General features: G+C 39.7%; 1 protein-coding gene across 6 annotated transcripts in view; it reads left to right on the top strand.

Moving 5' to 3' along the window:
• Positions 1-22,753, top strand: part of ASCC1 (activating signal cointegrator 1 complex subunit 1) — a 106,005-nt gene that overhangs the window by 6,329 nt on the left and 76,923 nt on the right. For all 6 annotated transcript variants that reach the window (XM_032607281.1, XM_032607280.1, XM_032607278.1 and 3 more), the window contains exons 4-5: positions 1,119-1,216; positions 3,051-3,229. In XM_032607281.1, the coding sequence (XP_032463172.1) occupies positions 1,119-1,216; positions 3,051-3,229 (277 nt within the window). The remainder of the gene's footprint in view (positions 1-1,118; positions 1,217-3,050; positions 3,230-22,753) is intronic.

The following is a 22,753-nucleotide window of genomic DNA, read 5'->3' as shown; positions in this document are numbered from 1 at the left end:
AAAATTTCCCAATTTTTACGTGAACTCTCCCAAACAAAACATGCCTATGTGTTTGAATTCAACCTGAGGATTACCTCTTTACTCTCTGTGCTTGAATCTGTCCTGACTGGTGAACCCTGCTCTTTGCTAAGCTCTTTACCTTTATTTAATTAATTAAGGATAATTCCCTTAGGATGAACTCATAATGTAATTTTTGCTCTCTAAGAGAACGAGGTTTTCCCCCTTCAAACTGTAGACCCAGTCAAGTGCCCTGTGAGACTGTGCCAGCTTTCCTTTCACTGAACTGCAGACCCAGATTTTGAACGTAGTTATTTATTTATTTTTGGGTGTGTTAGGTCTTTGTTGATGCCCGCGGGCTTTCTCTACTTGTGGCGAGTGGGGGCTACTTTTCGTTGTGGTGGCTTCTCTTGTTGTGGAGCATGGGCTCTAGGCACGTGGGCTTCAGTAGTTGTGGCGCGTGGGCTTCAGTAGTTGTGGCTCGCGGGCTCTAGAGCCCAGGCTCAGTAGTTGTGGCGCACAGGCTTGGTTGCTCCGTGGCATGTGGGATCTTCCTGGACCAGGGCTCGAACCCGTGTCTCCTGCATTGGCAGGCGGATTCTTAACCACTGCACCACCAGGGAAGTCTCTGAATATAGTTTTGAGAAGCAAGCAGGCATTGAGCATAGTTATTCTTTCTACGTGGTTGAATTGGCTGTAGGATATCATTTTGCCAATGAGTGTAATGCAGTATGTTCTATAAAGCTGTATGATTTGTAATTTCCCCTACAGATACTGAGTTTTTACTGAAGCACTTTTCTATGAGGGAGTGTCTCTGGCCACGTATGATTTAAACATGATGGAGTTCTTTATTCTTTTTTTTTTTTTTTGGCAGTATGCGGGCCTCTCACTGTTGTGGCCTCTCCCGTTGCGGAGCACAGGCTCCAGACGCGCAGGCTCAGCGGCCATGGCTCACGGGCCCAGCCGCTCCGCGGCACGTGGGATCCTCCCGGACCGGGGCACGAACCCGTGTCCCCTGCATCGGCAGGCAGACTCCCAACCACTGCGCCACCAGGGAAGCCCCAGAGTTCTTTATTCTTGAACATTTTGATTTACGTTAATTAATTTTCTTTATGTTATAGGCATATAGTTGGAAAGAGGGGCGACACTAGGAAGAAACTAGAAGTGGAGACCAAAACTTCCATAAGCATTCCTAAGCCTGGACAAGAAGGAGAAATTGGTGAGACCCAATATATATGTTATATTTGGAATCACTTGTGTGTGTGTATGGAATAATGTGACCCAACTGAGGTGTTTGGTGACTATATTCTTTACGTGGTTCTGTAGCTATTGGCCTTTTTATATCGGTGTCAGTCTCCCAAATGAAGAAAGATGTAGTCATACAACCTTATCTTGATTAAGTACCTGGGCCTTAATTTTATACTTCACCACGCACTGATGGAATAAAGCTTCCAGATTTTGTTGTGGACGAGGAAATTTCTTTCATGCTTCAGTAGCTTGAAATGAAGTTGTGAATTATTTCAAGTTAGAATTAGAGAAAACCAGTGGGATCAGCAAATTTGAAATAAAGTTCAGACCTTTCCATATTGTTCTCTGTTTTTATCTTGCTTTGTAGACTAGGAAGGAAATAGTAAGAATAATAATTAAAACAACAACCTGATTCAAATAACTAGTCAGGTGAGGAAGAGTAGTTTAGCAATAGAAATTACATCAGAAAGTGTCTGTACTAAAGCAACAATGTGAACCAAGGGCATAGGCTTGTGTTGTAAAGTGGCTTTGAGTGAGAGGCACTGGAGGGACAGAATTTTAAAAAACTCATCCTAAAGCAGTAGGACTTCTTCAATGTCGAATAAGTGCAGCAGCCTCCAATAATCCATTTTCCATAATCACTCATAGGTTGTATTAAGTTTTAGGAGAAAAAAATAAGTACTCTTTTCATTTTGTGCTGTGTAAGAATAATCACTGTGGCAGGTAAGTAGCAGTTGACTTTAGAGCAGTGCTGTCCAGGAGAACTTTCTGTGATTGTGAACATGTTGTGTATCTGCACTGTCCAGTGCAGGAGCCACTAGCCACACGGGACTGTGATTACTTGAAATGTGGCTAGTGTGACTGAGGAACTGAAGTTTAAATACTGCTTCATTCTAATTCATTTAACTTTTAATTTAACTAGCTGCGTGTGGGCTCCTGTTTTGGACAATGAAGTGCTAGAATTTTCCCCAGCCCCTTGGTAACTTCAGCAAACTTTAGCTTTAGGACTTTAATGACATTTTAAAAAAACTTAATTAATTAATTAATTAATTAATTTTTGGCTGTGTTGGGTCTTCGTTCTGCATGCGGGCTTTTCTCTAGTTGTGGTGAGCAACGGGGGCTACTCTTCGTTGCAGTGCGCGGGCTTCTCATTGCAGTGGCTTCTCTTGTTGTGGAGCACGGGCTCTAGGCACGCGGACTTCAGTAGTTGTGGCACGTGGGCTCAGTAGTTGTGGTTCACGGGCTCTAGAGCACAGGCTTATTAGTTGTGGTGCACAGGCTTAGTTGCTCTGTGGCATGTGGGATCTTCCTGAACCAGGGCTCGAACCCGTGTCCCCTGCATTGGCAGATGGATTCTTAACTGCTGTGCCACCAGGGAAGTCCCTGTACAGGTTTTTTCTTTGAACACCTGTTTTTACTTCCTTTGAGTTTCTATCTAGGAGTGAATTCCTGGGTCACATGGTATTTTTCTGTGTACCTTTTGAAAGAACTGCCAAACTTTTCCATAGCAACTGTACCATTTTACATTCATACCAGCAAGGTATGAGGGATTGCTTGTAGCTTTTGAACTCATTTCTCTACTTCATCAGATGGCCTTGAGGTTATTCTGCTTTTAAACCTCATTCTGCTTAGACTGAATTCATTAACAGCTTTCTTACCCTTGGTACTGTCCCCTGTTAAGAATTATGTACACATTCATGACAATTTTATTCTCCAGAGCTGACAGTTTCAAGAGGTCACCTATTTTACAACCATTTGATGGTCCTTGAGCATTTTAATATTTGCCTTTTTTTTTTTGCTTACAGTAATCACTGGCCAGCATCGAAGTGGTGTAATTTCAGCCCGAACTCGGATTGATGTTCTTTTGCTCACTTTTAGAAGAAAGCAGCCCTTCACTCACTTCCTTGCCTTTTTCCTCAATGAAGCTGAGGTTCAGGAGCGATTTCTGAAGTTCCAGGAGGAAGTACTGGAGAAGTGCTCCATGGTAAGCAGCAAACAGAACAAAACAAAAAGTTAAAGAAAAAATATAAAGAAGAGTACAAAAATGACTCATAATTCAAACAGTAGAAAGATACAAGTCTCTTCTCCCACTGAAAAAGGGAACCATTTCTAACGGTTTCTTTTAATTCTGAACTGCAAAAAATATATAGACATATAAGCACATAAGTTTCTATGTTACAGAAATATCCTTTAAAGGATGTTGAAGACACAAAGGGATCATCCTAATATCCACACTATTCTGCACTTTGTGGGTGTATTTTTATGCATTTTAACGCATGTATAGATTTCTGTAGCCACCTACCACAATCAGGATACAGAAGAGCTCTACTCCCCCAAAAAACTTCCTCGTGTTGTCTCTTACAGTCACCTCTTCCTCACCCCATACTTTGGCAATCACTGATCTCTTCTTGGTTACTATAGTGTTGTCTTCCTGAGAATGTCATATAAGTGGAATCATACAGTATGTAACCTTTTGAGATTGGTTTTGGCTTTCAGGTTCATCTGAGTTGTGGTATGTTTCACTAGTTTGTCCCCTCTCATTAATTTGTTTCCAGTTTTTGGCAGTTATGAATAGAACTACTATAAACATCTGTGTACAGGTTTTTATGTGAACATAGTTTTCATTTCTTTAAAGTAAATATCCAGGAGTGGGATTGCTGGGTTATATGGTAGGTATATGTTTAACTTCATAAGAAACTACCAAACTGTTTCTCAGAGTGCCTGTACTATGCATTCCCATCAACAGCATAAGAGAATTCCAGTTGTTCTGCACCCTTGCCAGCATTTGGTGGTGCTGGCATTTTCATTTGAGCCATTCTAATAAGTGTGTAGTGATATGTTATTGTGTTTTGTTATTTTTTTTTTTTGGCTGCATTGGGTCTTTGTTGCTGTGTGTGGGCTTTCTCTAGTTGCGGCGAGCAGGGGCTACTCTTCATTGCAGTGTGCAGGCTTCTCATTGTGGTGGCTTCTCTTGTTGCAGAGCACAGGCTCTAGGTGTGCGGGCTTCACTAGTTGCAGCACTTGGGCTCACTAGTTGAGGCTCGTGGGCTCCAGAACGCAGGCTCGGTAGTTGTGGTGCATGGGCTTAGTTGCTCCGTGGCATGTAGGATCTTCTCCGAGCAGGGATCAAACCCGTGTCCCTTGCATTGGCAGGCAGATGCTTTTTTTTTTTTTTTTTTTTTTGCGGTACACGGGCCTCTCACTGTTGTGGCCTCTCCCGTTGTGGAGCGCAGGCTCCGGACGCGCAGGCCCAGCGGCCATGGCTCACGGGCCCAGCCGCTACGCGGCATGTGGGATCCTCCCAGACTGGGCCACGAACCCGTGTCCCCTGCATCGGCAGGCGGACTTTCAACCACTGCGCCACCAGGGAAGCCCAGCAGGCGGATTCTTAACCACTCTGCAACTAGAGAAGTCTCTCTTATTGTGGTTTTAATTTGTATTTCTCTAATGGCTAATGATGTTGAACATTTTTTTTTATATGTATTTATTTATTTTTGGCTGTGTTGGGTCTTCGTTTCTGTACAAGGGCTTTCTCCAGTTGCAGTGAGCGGGGGCCCCTCTTCATCGCGGTGCATGGGCCTCTCACTGTCGCAGTCTTTTGTTGTGGAGCACAGGCTCCAGACTTGCAGCCTCAGTAGTTGTGGCTCACGGGCCCAGTTGGTCTGCGGCATGTGGGATCCTCCCAGACCAGGGATCGAACCCGTGTCCCCTGCGTTAGCAGGCGGATTCTCAACCACTGTGCCACCAGGGAAGCCCTGAGCATCTTTTTTAATGTGCCTTTTTGCCATTCTTTTATCTGCTTTGGTGAGGTATTCTTATCTTTTACACAACTTAAAACTGTTTTCTTACTGTTGAGTTTTGAGAGTTCTTTTATATATATTCTGGTTACAAGTCCTTTCAAAGATATGTGATTTCCAGATATTTTCCCCAGTCTGTAGCTTATCTCTTCATTCTCTTATCAGTGACTTTTACAGAGCAAAAGTTTTAAATTTTGATGAAGTCCAATTTATTAATTTTTCTTTTATGGTTTGAACTTTTGATGTCATATATAAGAACTTTTTGCCTAACCCTAAGTCACAAATGTTTTCCCTTAGAATTTTCATGGTTTTGCTTTTTTATATTTAGATCTGTGACCTAGTTAATTTTTGTGTAAGTTGTAAAGTTTAGGTCGGGGTTCATTTTTTTGCATATGGATGTCCATGCTGTGCTTTCTTTTTATGTATTTATTTAAAATTTACTTATTTTATTTATTTTTATTTTTGGCTGCATTGAGTCTTCGTTGCTGCACGCGGGCTTTCTCTAGTTGCTGCGAGCGGGGGCTGCTCTTCCTTGCGGTGCGCAGGCTTCTCTTGTTGTGGAGCAGGGGCTCTAGGCTCCCGGGCTTCAGTAGTTGTGGCATGCAGCCTCAGTAGTTGTGGCTCACGGGCTCTAGAGCACAGGCTCAGTAGTTGTGTGACACAGGCTTAGTTGCTCTGTGGCATGTGGGATATTCCCAGGCCAGGGCTCGAACCTGTGTTCCCTGCATTGGCAGGCAGATTTTTAACCACTGCGCCACCAGGGAAGCCCCATGCTCTGTTTTTTAATCCTGTAATAAAGAGAGGAATAAAAGCATGTGGAATAAAATAGAAGTGTGGTTAGTATTTATTTATTTATTTATTTTGGTTCTTGAGACAGATGGACATACATCTGATTCTGGATTCCTCTATCTATGTAGACTTGAGCAAGTGAACCTCTCCAAATTTTTACAGCCTGCTTTGGAGAGTTGTAGGAAGGATTAAATGAGATAACATATAGTACTCAGCATGGTGCTTGATACAGAATAAGCATTTAATAAATGGTGACTGCTACTCCTGATATTTTTATGGCTGGTTAGGTTAAAATTGTTAGTATTACTTGGAGTATTCAGAGTAGGTGAGTGCTATATTTGATAGCTGTGGGCAAGGTCAGTGAAAATGTTTTTGGTGAAAATTTTTACAAAATCCTTTCTTCCTTCTCTTTTTCCCTTCTCTTGTTTGTCCTGTCCACATTGCTCAAGCTGGGTCTTAGGTTTTAGAATATAGTGAGATATAGGTATGCAGATATAGAAGTATTAGAATCCAAGTACTTTTATGGGACAGGGGGTGACAGTTGGTCAACTTAATTATTTAAGAAGGAGGCTATGATGGTGAGAAGATTCAGACTGGGCAAATGTGAGTAGACAGTATAGAATTGTATAATCTATTTTTAGATGACTTCTTTGGCATTTATGTGCTTGAACAAAGGTACATTTATAAGTTCAATACACAAATACTATATATGTGTATGCATACATATATATGATTAGTAAACCGTCAGAATATTACTAATTGTCATTAGTAAACCATCAGTATCTTTTTTCCTCTTAACATTTCATAGCAAGATGATTTCATTCTTAGTGGGAGTGGAGGGTCGGGTAGGAGAAGATCAAGAACGCTGAAGTTATAAAGACACAGATGTAGAGAATGGACTTGAGAACACGGGGTGGGGGAAGGGTAAGCTGGGACGAAGTGAGAGAGTGGCATGGACATATGTACACTACCAAATGTAAAATAGATAGCTAGTGGGAAGCAGCCTCATAGCACAGGGAGATCAGCTCGGTGCTTTGTGACCACCTAGAGGGGTGCGTTAGGGAGGGTGGGAGGGAGACGCAAGAGGGAGGAGATACGGGGATATATGTATACATACAGCCGATTCACTTTGTTATACAGTAGCAACTAACAACAATGTAAAGCAATTATACTCCAGTAAAGGTGTTTAAAAAAAAAAAGTGGAAGTAAATTTTGTGGGGGTGGTGCTGGTAAGTTTTGGAGTTGTTTTGCCTTGTAAATACCACTTACTGAAGCTCAGTGATTATTTATTTTTTGGAGTATTACAAATACTTGATATTTGACAAGCAGATTATAATAAATTAGCCTTTTTCTTTCTGTGTGTGTGTGTATATGTGTGAACAGTTTCTCAGTTTTCTTTTGGATCCTGACAAGGGCTGACAGGGAGCAAATATTGGAATGATTACTTTAACTCAGCTGGAATGAGATTGGCCACTATGAATGTCATGCTGGCCTTAATCAGTCCAAAGTACTTCCTTCCTGCTTTCAGGGAGACTCCATACTGACATTGTCTTCTTCCTGCTTTTATTTTATTTATTTATTTATTTATTTATTTTTTTAACATCTTTATTGGAGTATAATTGCTTTACAGTGGTGTGTTAGTTTCTGCTTTATAACAAAGTGAATCAGTTATACATATACATATGTTTCCATATCTCTTCCCTCTTGCGTCTCCCTCCCTCCCACCCTCCCTATCCCACCCCTCTAGGTGGTCACAGAGCACCGAGCTGACCTCCTTGTGCTATGCGGCTGCTTCCCACTAGCTATCTATTTTACGTTTGGTACTGTATATATGTCCATGCCACTCTCTCACTTTGTCACAGCTTACCGTTCCCCCTCCCCATATCATCGAGTCCATTCTCTAGTAGGTCTGTGTCTTTATTCCAGTCTTACCCCTAGGTTCTTAATGACCTTTTTTTTTTTTTTCTGAGGTTCCATATGTATGTGTTAGCATACGGTATTTGTTTTTCTCTTTCTGACTTAACTTCACTCTATATGACAGACTCTAGGTCCATCTACCTCACTACAAATATCTCAATTTCGTTTCTTTTTATGGCTGAGTAATATTCCATTGTATATATGTGCCACATCTTCTTTATCCATTCATCCGATGATGGACACTTAGGTTGCTTCCATGTCCTGGCTATTGTAAACAGAGCTGCAATGAACATTTTGGTACATGACTCTTTTTGAATTATGGTTTTCTCAGGGTATGCCTTCCTGCTTTTAAATCAAGTCCTGCTAACAGCAGGGAAGTAAGCACAGCATAAAAGTGTTAATAAGAGACCATTATCTACTTATTTATTTATTTATTTATTTATTTGCGGTTCGCGGGCCTCTCACTGTTGTGGCCTCTCCTGTTGCGGAGCACAGGCTCTGGACGCGCAGACTCAGCGGCCATGGCTCACTGGCCCAGCCGCTCCACGGCACGTGGGATCCTCCCAGACCAGGGCACGAACCCGCGTCCCCCGCATCGGCAGGCGGACTCTCAACCACTGGGCCACCAGGGAAGCCCTATCTACTTACTATATGGAAGAAGGTTTTTACTGAATTTCATTCTGATGTTAGAACGACAGATGACGGTAAAACCATGTAGGCGTTTTCCACTGGTACTCTGCTTTTTTTTTTTTAATATAAATGTATTTATTATTTATTTTTGGCTGCATTGGGTCTTTGTTGCTGGACGTGGGCTTTCTCTAGTTGCGGCAAGCGGGGCTGCTCTTTGTTGCGGTGCATGGGTTTCTCATTGTGGTGCTTCTCTTGTTGCGGAGCATGGGGTCTAGGCACGTGGGCTTCAGTATTTGTAGCACGCAGGCTCAGTAGTTGTGGTTAGAAGGCTGTAGAGCGCAGGCTCAGTAGCTGTGGTGCATGGGCTTAGTTGCTCCAGGGCATGTGGGATCTTCCCGGGCGAGGGCTCGAACCCATGTCCCCTGCATTGGCAGGCGGATTCTCAACCACTTCGCCACCAGGGAAGTCCCTGGTACTCTGCTTTTATTTTTCCAACTTAGCAGAGTTCCTTTGTAGAAACTTTGAAGAATGTATGCCTGTTCATTGAGATAGCAGTTGTTTCCTGAAAGACTATGTGGCCCTCAGTCTTGTTTTGATTTCTCTGACACTCATTTGACATCTCTGATGAGAGTTTCTTCATCTCTAAAATAGGAGTGGTCTCAGCATTCTCTTACATATAAGAAAAAGATGACACCTCTTGGTATAAAGTTGGCTCATACGTTTTTGAATTTACATATGTATGTATTATATACATTTATTAAAATTAAGTTACACACACTGTTTTGTAACTACCTTTTTGATTTTTTTTGGCCACGCCATGCAGCTTGTGGGATCTCAGTTCCCTGACCAGAGACTGAACCCGGGCCCCAGCAGTGAGAGCCTGGAATCCTAACCACTAAGCCACTAGGAACCTCCCTACTTTTTCGATTTAACAACATGTTTCAGGTCAATATAAGTAAATCTAATTGCTGCTTCTAATTGCTATGAAGTATCCTAGTCTATGAATGTACCCTAACTTATTTAATTAATACCCTATTGATGGACCATTGAAAGAAATTATTTCTATTAAATAATGCTATAAAGAACATTTTTGTAAATGCATCTTTGTGTTCTTGGCTGATGGTTTCTTTGAGGTACATTTTGGGATAATTTCTTAGAACTGGAATACATGGGTTAAGGGAATGTAAACTTAAAATTTTTTGATAGTTTTTTCCATTTTATTTTAAAAATCTGCCTTTTTGAGTTACAACTTACAAACAATATAATGCACCCATTTTAAGAGTATGCTTTGATGAATTTTGACAGACATGTACAACAGTGCAACAACCATCAAAAACAAGATGTAAACATTTCCATCACCCCAAAAAGTTCCCTTACACTACCTCTTTGCAGCCACTTCCGCTTCCTGCTATCTAATCTCCTACTAGTGATTCCAGGCAACCACTTATCTGCTGTCTGTTACTACTGGATTTCCCTTTGTTAGAATTTCATATAAATGGAATTATGCAGTATATAGTCTTTTTTTTTTTTAATTCTTTGGTCGCACTGTGCAGCATGTAGGATCTTAGTTCCCCAACCAGGGATCAAACCCACGCGCCTTGCATTGGAAGCACAGAGTCTTAACCACTGGACCACCAGGGAAGTCCCCAGTATATAGTGTTTTGTGTGGCTTCTTTTTTGTTCAGCATAACATTTTTGAGCATCATTCATGTTGGTGTGTGTTACAGTAGTTCATTTCTTTTTATTGCTAAGTATATTCCTTTGCATGAATGTACCAAAATTTGTTTATCCATTCAACTATTTGGGTGGTTTCTAGTCTTTGGCTCTTATAAATGAAGCTATTTTAATCATTTGTACAAAAATCTTTGTGTTAAGTATATGTTTTTATTCCTCTTGGGCAAGTACTTAGGAGTATAATTGTTGGATCAAGTGCAGATATATGTTTAGTTTTATAGAAAACTTAGAACTATTCCCAGCGTGGTGGTGCCTCTTCCTACCACAAATGATATATGAGAGTTTAGGTTGTTCCACATTCTTGCCAACATTTGGTGGTGTCTTTTTTATATTTTTAATTGAAGTATTGTTGATTTACAATGTTTTGTTAGTTTCTGGTGGACAGCAAAGTGATTCATTTATACATACATATACATATTCTTTTTCATATTCTTTTCCATTATGGCTTATTACAGGATATTGAATATAGTTCCCTGTGCTATACAGTAGGACCTTTTTGTTTATTTATTTTGTATATAGTAGTTTGTATATGCTAATCCCAAACTCCTAATTTATTTCTCCCCAATCACCTTTTCCCTTTGGTAATCATAAATTTGTTTTCTGTGTCTGTGAGTTTGTTTTATAAATAAGTTAATTTGTATCACATTTTAGATTTCATATGTAAGTGATACCATATGATATTTGTCTTTCTCTTTCTGACTTACTTCACTTAGTATGGCTAGGACCTCCAATATAGTGTTGAATAGAAGTGGTGAGAGGGGACATTCTTTCCTTTGTTCTTGATCATCGTAGGGGGAAAGTATTCAATCTTTTATCATTAAGTTTAATGTAAGCTGTAGGGTTTTTACCGATGCCCTTTATCTGGTTGAGGAAATTCCATTCTGTTCCTAGTTTGCTGAGAATTAAAAAAAATCGCAACTGGGTATTAAACTTTGTTAATCTTTTTTTGTTTGTTTTTGTGGTACGTGGGCCTCTCACTGCTGTGGCCTCTCCTGTTGCGGAGCACAGGCTCCGGACACGCAAGCCCAACGGCCATGGCTCACAGGCCCAGCCGCTCCGTGGCATGTGGGATCTTCCCGGACCGGGGCGCAAACCCGTGTCCCCTGCATCGGCAGGCGGACTCTCAACCACTGCGCCACCAGGGAAGCCCCCTTTAACCTCTTTTATGTGGAATATTTCATAGCCGTTCTGACTTTTATGTTATTGACATATTTGAAGAATGCATCTCTTCCAACCTTTTTGAAACAACAGAGCATTCTTTTTCGCATTTGTCTTATGTTTTGTCTTTGTCCTCATGTTTAAGTTGATATTATGTTTTCTCAGTTAGAGTACTGCATAGGTGATGTTGTGTCCTTCTGAGGATATCACACCTGGGGACATACAGCATTCATCTGTTTTTCGTACGTGATGTTACATCTAGTCAAGATATTGCCCAAATTGCTTCTAAGTATAATAACTGTATTTTATATCTTCCTTGCAACTAATAAGCACTCTGCAGGGAGATACTCTAAGAACATGCAAATATAGTTGTGTCTTGGTATCTGTAGGTGGTGGTTCCAGGATCCCCTGTGGATACCAAAATCCACAGATGATCAAGTCACATATAAAATGGCATAGTATTTGCATATAACCTACGCACATCCTCTTGTATACTTTAAATCATCTCTAGCTTACTTATAATATCTAGTACAGTGCAAATGCTATGAAAATAGCTGCCAGTATGTGGCAAATACAAGTTTTGCTTTTTGGAACCTCTGGAATTAAAAAAAAAAAAAAAAAACCCAGGCTTAGCATCCACTGGTGATTCTTACCTGATTTTTAAAAAATTAATTCGTTAATTAATTAATTAATTTATTTTTGGCTGCATTGTGTCTTTGTTGCTGCACGTGGGCTTTTCTCTAGTTGCGGTGAGCGGGGGCTACTCTTCGTTGTGGTGCACGGGCTTCTCATTGCAGTGACTTCTCTTGTTGTGGAGCATGGGCTCTAGGCTCATGGACTTCAGTAGTTGTGGCACGCAGGCTCAGTAGTGGTGCCTCGCAGGCTCTAGAGTGCAGGCTCAGTAGTTGTGGCACATGGGCTTAGCTGCTCTGCGGCATGTGGGATCTTCCTGGACCAGGGCTCGAACCTGTGTCTCCTGCACTGGCAGGCGGATTCTCAGCCGCTGTGCCATCAGGGAAGCTCCTTATCTGATCTTTACCATGATGGTTGCAAAATGTTTCTAGCGCTTGTTCTACATTTAGTATTCAGCTTTCTACATTCTGTTGTAAGCAGGGGACCTTTCTTCTCCCCTTACTTTTATTTATTTATTTTTAAATCTCTTTTTATTTTTTATAAATTTATTTATTTTATTTTTGGCTGCATTGGGTCTTTGTTGCTGCGCATGGTCTTTCTCTAGTTGCAGCGAGCAGGGGCTACTGTTCCTTGCGGTTCACAGGCTTCTTCTCATTGAAGTGGCTTCTCTTGTTACAGAGCCCGGGCTCTAGAGCACAGGCTCAGTAGTTGTGGCACATGGGCTTAGTTGCTCCGTGGCATGTGGGATCTTCCTGGACTAGGGCTCTAACCTATGTCCTCTGCATTGGCAGGTGGATTCTTAACCACTGTGCCACCAGGGAAGCCCCTCCCCTTACTTTTAAATTTATTTGTTATTTGTGTGATTTCATAAATTATATTTTTTTCTCAAGGGCTTATAATTTACTGTTGTGCTTAATCATTTTGGTGCTTAAATTGTCTCAGGTTTATTTCAGGGTCCTCTCAAACCTTTTCTGGGGATGCATCTTCCTTGGCCTGTATTTGTGCTTTTGTTCCAGTTCTCCTGTATGTGTGTACACACACACACACACACACACACACACACACACACACACACACACACACACACGGCTGCTTTTAAATGCCTTAATTTCTCTAAGCTCTCACCCCAGTGCTTCCTCTTAGAGCTTTAGTTGTTCTCTTGTATTCCTCTGCCTGTAATCTCTTGTCCCCAGGCACCTGAAGATCTGCTGTCTCCTGTAGTTCCTTCTCTCCCTCTGCAGGTAATTAACATTTCTTATAGTGGCCTCCAACCTGATAACCAGATTATACCACTGTTCCAAACTGCACTCCAAGTTAGGCAAGACAGAAACCAGTTCCTCAGGCAGCCTCCTAACAAGCCAGAACATTGCAAACAACTTTCACTCTTCCTTCTGCCCTGATGGAGGAGCAGGAGTTGTGTGGCTTCCTTCTGACCTGTTGTAATGTCCTAGGGAAGGGGTTTAGGGCAAAGGATAGATGAAATTTCCTACCATTTTGAGTGCAGCTTTCCTTTGGTTAGGCATTTGCTTGGTTGTTGCTGATTTTTAATTGGTTTCTGGAGTTTTCCCAAAACTGCTTTGGTCTGTATGTTATTGTTTATTTGCTCTTTCTGTCGGGGAATAAGGGCCTGGATCTTCTCAGTGTGCCATCTTGCTAATGTTGCTCCAAGTTTGTATAATTTTAAGGCATTATTTTCTCAAATATCTTTTTTCTTCCCTTTTCCTCGTCTCTGTAACTCTAATTTCACCTGTATTAGACTAATTGATGTTGGTGTACAGATTACTGAAGCTCTGTTCATTTGCTTTCCAGACTTTTTTTTTCCTCACTCTGCTTCAGTTTGGATAGTTTCTGTGGCTGCGTATTCAAATTCACTGTTTTTTTCTGAAGCGTCTAATCTGTTCTTAATCCCATCAAATGGAATTTTCATTTTTGCACTTATTTTTTTAATCTCTTGAAGTTCCATTTGTTTCTTTTTGATATTGTCCTTTTTCCTCTTCAGTATCCTCACGTTTTCCTTAAAGTAGTTAAGCTTGTAAATAATAGCTATTTAAAGTCATTATCTGCTAATCCATTAGTATAATATTATAGCATTCTAGATCTATATCTGTTGATGGATTATTTTTTGCCATGTAATGTCTGAAACATTTATATTAACATATTTCCATACAAATAACCCAAAGAAAGTTTAGTATTAGTTTTTTTTTGAATTTTATTTTATATATTTTTTTATACAGCAGGTTCTTATTAGTCATCAATTTTATACACATCAGTGTACACATGTCAATCCCAATCGCCCAGTTTAGCCCACCACCATCCCCACCTCCCCCGCGGCTTTCCCCCCTTGGTGTCCATACGTTTGTTCTCTACATCTGTGTCTCAACTTCTGCCCTACAAACTGGTTCATCTGTACCATTTTTCTAGGTTCCACATACATGCATTAATGTACGATATTTGTTTTTCTCTTTCTGACTTACTTTACTCTGTATGACAGTCTCTGGATCCATCCACATCTCAACAAATGGCTCAGTTTTGTTCCTTTTTATGGCTGAGAAATATTCCATTGTATATATGTACTGCATCTTCTTTATCCACTCGTCTGTTGCTGGGCATTTAGGTTGCTTCTATGACCTGGCTATTGTAAATAGTGCTGCAGTGAACATTGGGGTGCATGTGTCTTTTTGAATTATGGTTTTCTCTGGGTATATGCCTGATAGTGGGATTGCTGTATCATATGGTAATTCTATTTTTAGTTTTTTAAGGAACCTCCATACTGTTCTCCGTAGTGGCTATATCAATTTACATTCCCACCAACAGTGCAAGAGGGTTCCCTTTTCTCCACACCCTCTCCAGCATTTGTTGTTTGTAGATTTTCTGATGATGGCCATTCTAACTGGTGTGAGGTGATACCTCATTGTAGTTTTGATTTGCATTTCTCTAATAATTAGTGATGTTGAGCAGCTTTTCATGTGTTTCTTGGCCATGTGTATGTCTTCTTTGGAGAAATGTCTATTTAGGTCTTCTGCCCATTTTTGGATTGGGTTGTTTGTTTCTTTAATATTGAGCTGCATGAGCTGTTTATATATTTTGGAGATTAATTCTTTGTCCGTTGATTCATTTGCAAATATTTTGTACCATTCTGAGGGTTGTCTTTTTGTCTTGTTTATGCTTTCCTTTGCTGTGCAAAACCTTTTAAGTTTCATTATGTCCCATTTGTTTATTTTTGTTTTTATTTCCATTTCTCTAGGAGGTGGATCAAAAAGGATCTTGCTGTGATTTATGTCAAAGAGTGTTCTTTCTATGTTTTCCTCTAAGAGTTTTATAGTGTCCAGTCTTACATTTAGGTCTCTAATCAATTTTGAGTTTATTTTTGTGTATGGTGTTAGGGAGTGTTCTAATTTCATTTTTACATATGTAGCTGTCTAGTTTTCCAGCACCACTTATTGAAGAGACTGTCTTTTCTCCATTGTATATTCTTGCCTCCTTTGTCATAGATTAGTTGACCATATGTGCGTGGGTTTATCTCTGGGCATTCTATCTTGTTCCATTGATCTTTGTTTCTGTTTTTGTGCCAGTACCATATTGTCTTGATTACTGTAGCTTTGTAGTATAGTCTGAAGTCAGGGAGTCTGATTCCTCCAGCTCCATTTTTTTCCCTCAAGACTGCTTTGGCTATTTGGGATCTTTTGTGTCTCCATACAAATTTTAAGATTTTTTGTTCTAGTTCTGTAAAAATTGCCATTGGTAATTTGATAGGGATTGCGTTGAATCTGTAGATTGCTTTGGGTAGTACAGTCATATTCACAATACTGATTCTTCCAATCCAAGAACATAGTGTATCTCTCCATCTGTTGATATCATCTTTAATTTCTTTCATCATTGTCTTATAGTTTTCTGTGTACAGGTCTTTTGTCTCCCTAGGTAGGTTTATTCCTAGGTATTTTATTCTTTTTGTTGCAATGGTAAATGGGAGTGTTAATTTCTCTTTCAGACTTTTCATTAGTGTATAGGAATGCAAGAGATTTCTGTGCATTAATTTTGTATCCTGCAACTTTACCAGATTCATTGATTAGCTCTAGTAGTTTTCTGGTGGCATTTATAGGATTCTCTATGTATAGTATCATGTCATCTGCAAACAGTGACAGTTTTACTTCTTCGTTTACAATTTGTATTCCTTTTATTTCTTTTTCTTCTCTGATTGCTGTGGCTAGGACTTCCAAAACTATGTTGAATAATAGTGGTGAGAGTGGACATCCTTGTCTTGTTCCTGATCTTAGAGGAAATGCCTTCAGTTTTTCACCATTGAGAATGATGTTTGCTGTGGGTTTGTCTTCTATGGCCTTTATTATGTTGAGGTAGGTTCCCTCTATGCCCACTTTCTGGAGAGTCTTTATCATAAATGGGTATTACATTTTGTCAGAAGCTTTTTCTGCATCTAATGAGATGATCATATGGTTTTTATTCTTCAGTTTGTTAATATGGTGTATCACATTGATTGATTTGCATATATTGAAGAATCCTTACATCCCTGGGATAAATCCCACTTGATCATGGTGTATGATCCTTTTAATGTGTTGTTGGATTCTGTTTGCTAGTATTTTGTTGAGGACTTTTGCGTCTATATTCATCAGTGATATTGGTCTGTAATTTTCTTTTTTTGTAGTATCTTTGTCTGGTTTTGGTATCAGGGTGGTGATGGTCTCATAGAATGAGTTTGGGAGTGTTCCTGCCTCTGCAATTTTTTGGAAGAGTTTGAGAAGGATGGATGTTAGCTCTTCTCTAAATGTTTGATAGAATTCACCTGTGAAGCCATCTGGTCCTGGCCTTTTGTTTGTTGGAAGATTTTTAATAACAGTTTCAATTTCATTACTTGTGATTGGTCTGTTCCTATTTTCTGTTTCTTCCTGGTTCAGTCTTGGAAGTTTATACCTTTCTAAGAATTTGTCCATTTCTTGCAGGTTGTCCATTTTATTGGCATAGAGTTGCTTGTAGTAGTCTCTTAGGATGCTTTGTATTTCTGCGGTTTCTGTTGTAACTTCTCCTTTTTCCTTTCTAATTTTATTGATTTGAGTCCTCTCCCTCTTTTTCTTGATGAGTCTGACTAATGTTTTATCAATTTTGTTTATCTTCTCAAAGAACCAGATTTTAGTTTTATTGACCTTTCCTATTGTTTTTCTATTTCATTTATTTCTGATTTGATCTTTATGATTTCTTTCCTTCTGCTAACTTTGGGTTTTGTTTGTTCTTCTTTCTCTAGTTCCTTTAGGTGTAAGGTTAGATTGTTTATTTGAGATTTGTCTTGTTTCTTGAGGTAGGCTTGTATAGCTATAAACTTCCCTCTTAGAACTGCTTTTGCTGCATCCCGAAGGTTTTGGATCGTTGTGTTTTCATTATCATTTGTCTCTAGGTTTTTCTGATTTCCTCTTTGATTTCTTCAGTGATCTCTTGGTTATTTAGTAACTTATTGTTTAGCTTCCATGTGTTTGTGTTTTTTACGTTTTTTTCCCTGTAATTCATTTCTAATCTCATAGTGCTGTGGTCAGAAAAGATGATTGATATGATTTCAATTTTCTTAAATTACCGAGGCTTGATTTGTGACCCAAGATGTGATCTATCCTGAGAATGTTCTGTGCGCACTTGAGAAGAAAGTGTAATCTGTTGTTTTGGGATGGAATGTCCTATAAATATCAATTAAATCTATCTGGTCTATTGTGTCATTTAAAGCTTCTGTTTCCTTATTTGTTTTCATTTTGGATGATCTGTCCATTGGTGTAAGTGAGGTGTTAAAGTCCCCCACTATTATTGTGTTACTGTCGATTTTCTCTTTTAGAGCTGTCAGCAGTTTTCTTATGTATTGAGGTGCTTCTATGTTGGGTGCATATATATTTATAATTGTTATATCTTCTTCTTGGATTGATCCCTTGATCATTATGTAGTGTCCTTCCTTGTCTCTTTTAACATTCTTTATTTTAAAGTCTATTTTATCTGATATGAGTATTGCTGCTCCAGCTTTCTTTTGATTTCCATTTGCATGGAATATCTTTTTCCATCCCCACACTTTCAGTTGGTATGTGTCCGTAGGTCTGAAGTGGGTCTCTTGTAGACAGCATATATATGGGTCTTGTTTTTATATCCATTCAGCAAGCCTGTATATTTTGGTTGGAGCATTTAATCCATTCACGTTTAAGGTAATACATCAATATGTATGTTCCTATGACCATTTTCTTAATTGTTTTGGATTAGTTTTTGTAGGTCCTTTTCTTCTCTTGTGTTTCCCACTTAGAGAAGTTCCTTTAGCATTTGTTGTAGAGCTGGTTTGGTGGTGCTGAATTCTCTTAGCTTTTGCTTGTCTGTAAAGCTTTTGATTTCTCCATCGAATCTGAATGAGATCCTTGCTGGGTAGAGTAATCTTGGTTGTAGGTTCTTCCCTTTCATCACTTTATCATGCCACTCCCTTCTGGCTTGTAGAGTTTCTGCTGAGAAATCAGTTGTTAACCTTATAGGAGTTCTCTTGTATGTTATTTGTCATTTTTCCCTTGCTGCTTTCCATAATTTTTCTTTGTCTTTAATTTTTTCCAATTTGATTACTATGTGTCTCAGTGTGTTTCTTCTTGGGTTTATCCTGTATGGGACTCGCTGTGCTTCCTGGACTTGGGTGGCTATTTCCTTTCCCAAGTCCAGGAAGTTTTCGACTATAATCTCTTCAAATATTTTCTCTGGTCCTTTCTCTTTCTCTTCTCCTTCTGGGACCCTTATAATGTGAATGTTGTTGCGTTTAATGTTGTCCCAGAGGTCTCTTAGGCTGTCTTCATTTCTTTTCATTCTTTTTTCTTTAGTCTGTTCCACAGCAGTGAATTCCACCATTCTGTCTTCCAGGTCACTTATCCATTCTTCTGCCTCAGTTATTCTGCTATTGATTCCTTCTAGTGTAGTTTTCATTTCAGTTATTGTATTGTTCATCTCTGTTTGTTTGTTCTTTAATTCTTCTAGGTCTTTGTTAAACATTTCTTGCATCTTCTCAATCTTTGCCTCCATTCTTTTTCAGAGGTCCTGGATCATCTTCACTATCATTATTCTGAATTCTTTTTCTGGAAGGTTGCCTATCTCCACTTCATTTAGTTGTTTTTCTGGGGTTTTATCTTGTTCCTTCATCTGGTACATAGCCCTCTGCCTTTTCATCTTGTCTATCTTTCTGTGAATGTGGTTTTTGTTCCACAGGCTGCAGGATTGTAGTTCTTCTTGCTTCTGCTGTCTGCCCTCTATTGATGGATTTTTTTACCTGCTTATGGGGTCACATTTTTCTGCTTCTTGTGTATCTGTTAAATTTTTATTGGGTAGTGAACATTGTGAATTTACTCCGTTGGGAGCAAATCTTGTTTTTTCTCTTTAGAGAGTCTGAACCTTGGTTCTGGAAAATAGCTACTTGTGGATCAGCATAATCATTCCAAAGCTTGTATTTAAGCCTTTTAAGGGCAGATCTGGAGTATTCCTTTCTCTAGGGCTAGTTTAGCTTCACTCCTAAGGTGTGTCCCTACTGGAATCTCTATTCAGTGCTCTGTGTATTCAAGCGTGGTGTCTCTACTCTGGCTGGTGGGAACTTGAATGTTAGCATGCTGTTTGAGCTTTGGGTATTGTTAGGCTTACAGCTCCCCAGTAGTTGTTTTTCATCTGGTCTTGTGGATTTCACCCTGTGTATGTGCAGATTGTCCTTCAGCCAAAGTCTCAGAGAGTTTTATGCTGATTTCTGGAGTCCTTTTTTTTTTTGGCTTCCTCCTCTTCAGTGCTTGGTCCTACAAATTTTATTTGCCTTTGCATCACCAAATTCCAGAATTGAATTGAATTGTCCCCTCAGTTCACTGGGATCATTGGGCTCTGTTTGGGTTCCCCACTCTGTGCCCCTATGTGGAAATTGTCTCCATTCAGAAAGCCAAGATGGGGCTCAGTCTGTCTAGCTCCATCTGTTATCCAGTGTCTGAAAACATTTGTTTTATGTGTTTTATCTAGTTTTCTAGTTTTTTTTTTTCTTTGCGGTACGTGGGCCTCTCACTGTTGTGGCCTCTCCCGTTGCAGAGCACAGGCTCCAGACGCACAGGCTCGGCGGCCATGGCTCACGGGCCAGCCACTCCGCAGCATGTGGGATCTTCCTGGACTAGGGCATGAACCCGTGTCCCCTCCATCGGCAGGCAGACTCTCAACCACTGTGCCATGTGGGAAGCCCTAGTTTTCTAGTTATTGATGGCAGGAGGCAAGTCCTGTAGGAGTTAATTCTTCATGGGCAAAAGGAGACATACATTTTAAAATTAGGATATAATTCATATAACATAGGTGCACAGTTCAGTGGTTTTTAGTATATTCACTACATTATGCAACCATTGCCACCATCTAATTCTAGAATATTTCCATAACCCCATAAAAGATAGCTCATACTCATTAAGCTGTCAGTTCCTATTGCCCCCTTTTCCCAGCCCCTAACAACCACTAATCTACTTTCTGTCTCTGTTAATTTGCCTATTCTGAATATTCCATATAAATGGAATCATACAATATGTGGCCTTTTGTCTCTGGGCATCTTTCACTTACAATGTTTTTAAGATTTATCCATGTTTTATCATGTAACGCTACTTCATTTTCTTTTTATGGCCAAGGAATATTCCATTGTATGGCTCTACCACATTTTGTTTATGCATTCATCACTTGATGAATGTTTGGGTTGTTTCTACTTTTGGGCTTTTATGAATAATGCTGCTATCCATACATGTTTTCTTATAATAATTTGTAATATTGTAAACAAGGCTGAGTTTACCATTATTTTTATTTACTTAATTGACCTTGATCTGATAAAAAATAGCTGTTGTGTTGTGCTAGACAGTGTTCTAAGTGCCTCCTATGCTTATTTTGTTTAATCTTCTGTCCATCCCTGTGAGGTAGATACTGATTTTCCATTTTACTGATTAAGAAAGTGAAGTTTAGAGAGGATAATTTTCCCAAGGTACCACAGGGTACCACAGCTAGTGGTTGCCACCATGCTAAGTCAGATAGATGATGCAAAGTTGTGTAGGACCTAGTAATGGCTGTAATTTATATAATCCAATAGAACAAATAGCTGAAATTAGTCCTGGGAGTCACTGTGGGAAATTATTTGAACAGAAAAAAAAAAACCAGACTGTTTAGGGACTTTCCTGGTTAAGACTCAGCACTGCCAGTGCAGGGGGCACAGTTTCAATGCCTGATTGAGGAACTAGGATCCCACATGCTGCATGGCATGGCCAAAAAAAACCCCCCAAAAAACAACCCTACCAAAAAATAACTGTTTAAATTGAAGATCTTTTGATGGTTGCTTGTCTGTTAACCACTTGTACCAATCTTTCAGCAGGTATTTTCCTTGGGACTAGCCTTGAGTAGAATTAGGTAGTAATTTGTACAGTATTTGAGCATTCAAAAAACAGCAGCAGAGCCTTCCCAGTTGTGCTTGGGTGTTTCAACTCTAAATCATATTCTGTTCCCTAATAGTTAAAAGATATCATGTGGATATGATATTATTTACGAAGGACTTTCGTTCATTAGGGATATCCATCTTCACTCCTGTATTAGGACTGAAGGAGGTGAGATTCTTTATCTTTTAAAAATACATTAATAATATTAATTTTTTTTTCTTTCTTTGAGAAGGTAAATTTATCGTCCTTTGCAGCTTATGTCAAATAAAAGAAGTCCTTTTGGGATCTCTGAGGTGAAAAGTAATATTGGAAAAGGAATTTATTAGATTACATTTATACCCTACTCTGTATTAGTTTTCTGTTGCTGTGTAATAAATTACCACAATCTTAGCAGCTTAAAACAACACGCATTTATCATCTCACAGTATTGTAGTAGCTCTGTAGATTAGAAGACCTGGTGGCCTCGAGAGGGTTCTCTGCTTTGGGTCTCACAAGGCCAAAATCAAGGTATTGGCCAGACCAGTCTCTTATCTGGAGGCGCTGGAGGAGAATCCACTTCCAAGTTCATTCACATTGTTGGCAGAATTCATTTCCTTGTGGCTGTAGGTCTGAGGTCCCTGTTTCCTTGACATGGGGCCCTTCTCACTTCTGTCAAATCCTGCTTGTGCTTTGAGTCTCTGACTTTGCCACCAGCCAGAGAAAACTCTGCTTTTTAAAGAGCTCATGTGTATAGGTCAGGCTTACTGGGATAATCTGCCTGATTAAGGTCAGCTGTGCCGTATAACTGAGTATAATTACAGCCGTGATATCACATGCACAGGTTCCACCCACAGTCAAAGGAGAGGGGATTATATGAGGTTAAGGGTCTTTGAGGGTCATTCTTAGAATTCTGCCTGTAGCTATTAATGTTCATTTTAAAACATTGTTGTGAGGGTCACATTTTTGATACAGCTGACTTTTCTACTCCCGGCTCTCATCCTATCCTTCCCTCACCCTTCCCTGAACTCTTTTCTTCCCTTAAAATAGTGGGCCCCTTTTCTCTCTTTATTTGGTAGCATGCTTGTCCTTGACCTCATCCTCGACTCTCTAAGGGAACCCTGGATTTACCTTTTAGAATAACATTTCCTGAAATCACCTTTCTTTGTGCTGATCAATTATATAAGAAGTGTTTGACTACAGACATCATCATCATCATCCTTGTGCTTCAGCTCCCTAAGCCTGAGTATTTAATGTAGGATTTAGCTGCTCACAGACACCAGCAAGGTGTTTTTCATCTATGTGATCTGCAGATGAACTGCACCTTATTTTTTCACTCTTTCCTCTCTTGCATTAAGATTCAAAGATGTCTCACTGTCTGTAAGTTCAAGCAGTACGTTAAAACCCTGTATATCTCTCAATCTATCTATAGCTAGTAATGCT

This window comes from Phocoena sinus, chromosome 16 (assembly GCF_008692025.1).
Source record: "Phocoena sinus isolate mPhoSin1 chromosome 16, mPhoSin1.pri, whole genome shotgun sequence".
Lineage (NCBI taxonomy): Eukaryota > Metazoa > Chordata > Mammalia > Artiodactyla > Phocoenidae > Phocoena > Phocoena sinus.
Note: the sequence above shows the minus strand (reverse complement) of the source record. Positions and strands in the feature narration are given on the sequence as shown.